General features: G+C 34.5%; 1 protein-coding gene across 1 annotated transcript; it reads left to right on the top strand.

The window, feature by feature from the left end:
* Nucleotides 1–424: 424 nt before the first annotated feature.
* Nucleotides 425–1,398, top strand: LOC148697893 (uncharacterized). Its single transcript, XM_088690927.1, has one exon. The coding sequence runs from the start codon at nt 811–813 to the stop codon at nt 1,396–1,398; it is 588 nt and encodes a 195-aa protein (XP_088547053.1). The 5' UTR covers nt 425–810.
* The last annotated feature ends 574 nt before the right edge of the window (nt 1,399–1,972 follow it).

Genomic DNA, 1,972 nt, shown 5'->3' with positions numbered 1-1,972 from the left:
GCCCACGCGCCAGGCCCTTCTGCTCCAGCCGACAGCCCCACGTGGGCTGTTACCTCAGCAATTATTCCAAAAGGTAGCCTAACGGCTACTTTTTATATCTAACGGTGCATTTAACTGGGCCGTTGGTTAATCCAACGGTCCAGGTTCAATTTTTTTTTTTTTTAGTTTTATATTTATGTATTTATTGAATCCAATGGCTTAGATCAAATATAATTAAATATAACGGTAAAAAAAAAAAGATCTAATGGTCCAAATTTAAATCCAACGGCTAGAATAATTTTAAAAAATTATTTAACTTAAAATGCAACCAAAAACTCTATAAATACCTATGTATTTGTTCAAACATCCACACAAAACTCAATTTTCTCCTACAATTCTTCTAATTTTTCTTTATACCATTTATTCTCATTTCTAGAATTTTCAAGATGGCAAAAGAGCATGTTAGAGGTCGTAATTGGACCTTTGACGAAGATATTGCTTTATGTTTGGCATGGATTTCGATTAGTGAAGATGGTGCCGTCGGCACCAATCAAAATAGAAAGGTTTTATGGGGTAAAATCGTTGATAAGTTCCATGAAAACTCCAACGCCGATCGAAGGGAAGTTGGTGGTGTTTATGATCGGTGGAAGATTATCAACAAAGCGTGCACTTTGTGGAAAGGAAGCTTGGAGAGAGCCATGGTTGACATGCCTATTGGAAGGGGCGCCTCAGAAATTGTGAGTTTATTTGTTGATATTTTAGTTGTCATGTACATAATAGTATTTTGCAACTAATTGTTTTTATGTATTTGTTGCATAGGGTGACAAAGCAATGACAATTTACAAGACAAGAACTACACCAAAAAATCAAGCTTTTAAGTTGCATCATGCTTGGAACATCCTCAAGGATTGTCCGAGGTGGGGAACCGATGCGAACCAACAATGTGGAAGATTATTTCATAATGAAGCCCCACCCCCAAATGATGTCAATGAAGGTGTAAATTTTGCCGACAATGAAGGTATCGAACAAATGGCCCCAACTTCTTCTTTTGCAAGGCCCCCGGGTAGAGATAAGCAAAAGGAAGCAAAGAGAAAAGGGAAGTCCCAAGATCCGACACGTGCACAATTTGCTAGCGAAATGGCAATAATGAACGAAATCCAGTGCCGTCGGCAAGAAGAATCGGCCCAAATGCTTTTGGCCATGAAGGAACAAGGGGATAGGGAGCAAGAAAGGTACGAAACTAATTTGATAATGGAGGACCTCGACAAATACACTCCAGAGAGGAAGAGATACTTACGTGGTAAGCAAAAGGAAATTTTACGAAGGAATGCCACAAGGAGTATATTTCAAGATGATGATTCATTTCAAGACTATCACCCAAGTCCATCACCAAGTCAAGATGGTGAATATCATTATTAAGTTTATGTAGTCTATGAGTTTTCGATTGTATTAAGTTTATGTAGTATTAATTGTTTTTTTTATTTTTTAAGTTTATGTAGTTTATTAATTGTCTTTTTTATTTTTTAAGTTTATGTGGTTTATTAAATGTTGTTGGTATTAAGTTTATGTGGTTTATCTTGATTTTCATGTATTGATTTAGTGATTTTTCAAAATTTATCGGAATTTAAATATTTTTAGGTTAAAATGTTCATAAAATTAATTTAGGATAGTCAACATAAATTTTTTTTTAAAAAAGTTAATTTAAAAAAAAAATAGCCTTAATTCATTTTTTGATAATCTGGGGCTAAAATTTTTAGCCAGAAGGGTTGGAGTAGAAAAGCTGTTTCTGGGCTAAAACCTAAATTTTCTGGGCTAAATATTTTTAAGTTTTAGGTCACCATTGGAGATGGTCTTAGGTAGTTTATGTGGTTTTCGATCAACAATTGTACTTATATACAAAAAGTAAAATAGTCGATTGTAGACATTGTATTGCATAATATGCTTGCTTCATATAATTGCTAATAAAGGAACACTTCCTTTCTTTACTGACATT

Source organism: Pyrus communis, chromosome 3 (genome assembly GCF_041283825.1).
Source record: "Pyrus communis isolate YQ-2024b chromosome 3, ASM4128382v1, whole genome shotgun sequence".
NCBI lineage: Eukaryota > Viridiplantae > Streptophyta > Magnoliopsida > Rosales > Rosaceae > Pyrus > Pyrus communis.
This window is presented reverse-complemented; position numbering and strand designations above follow the sequence as displayed.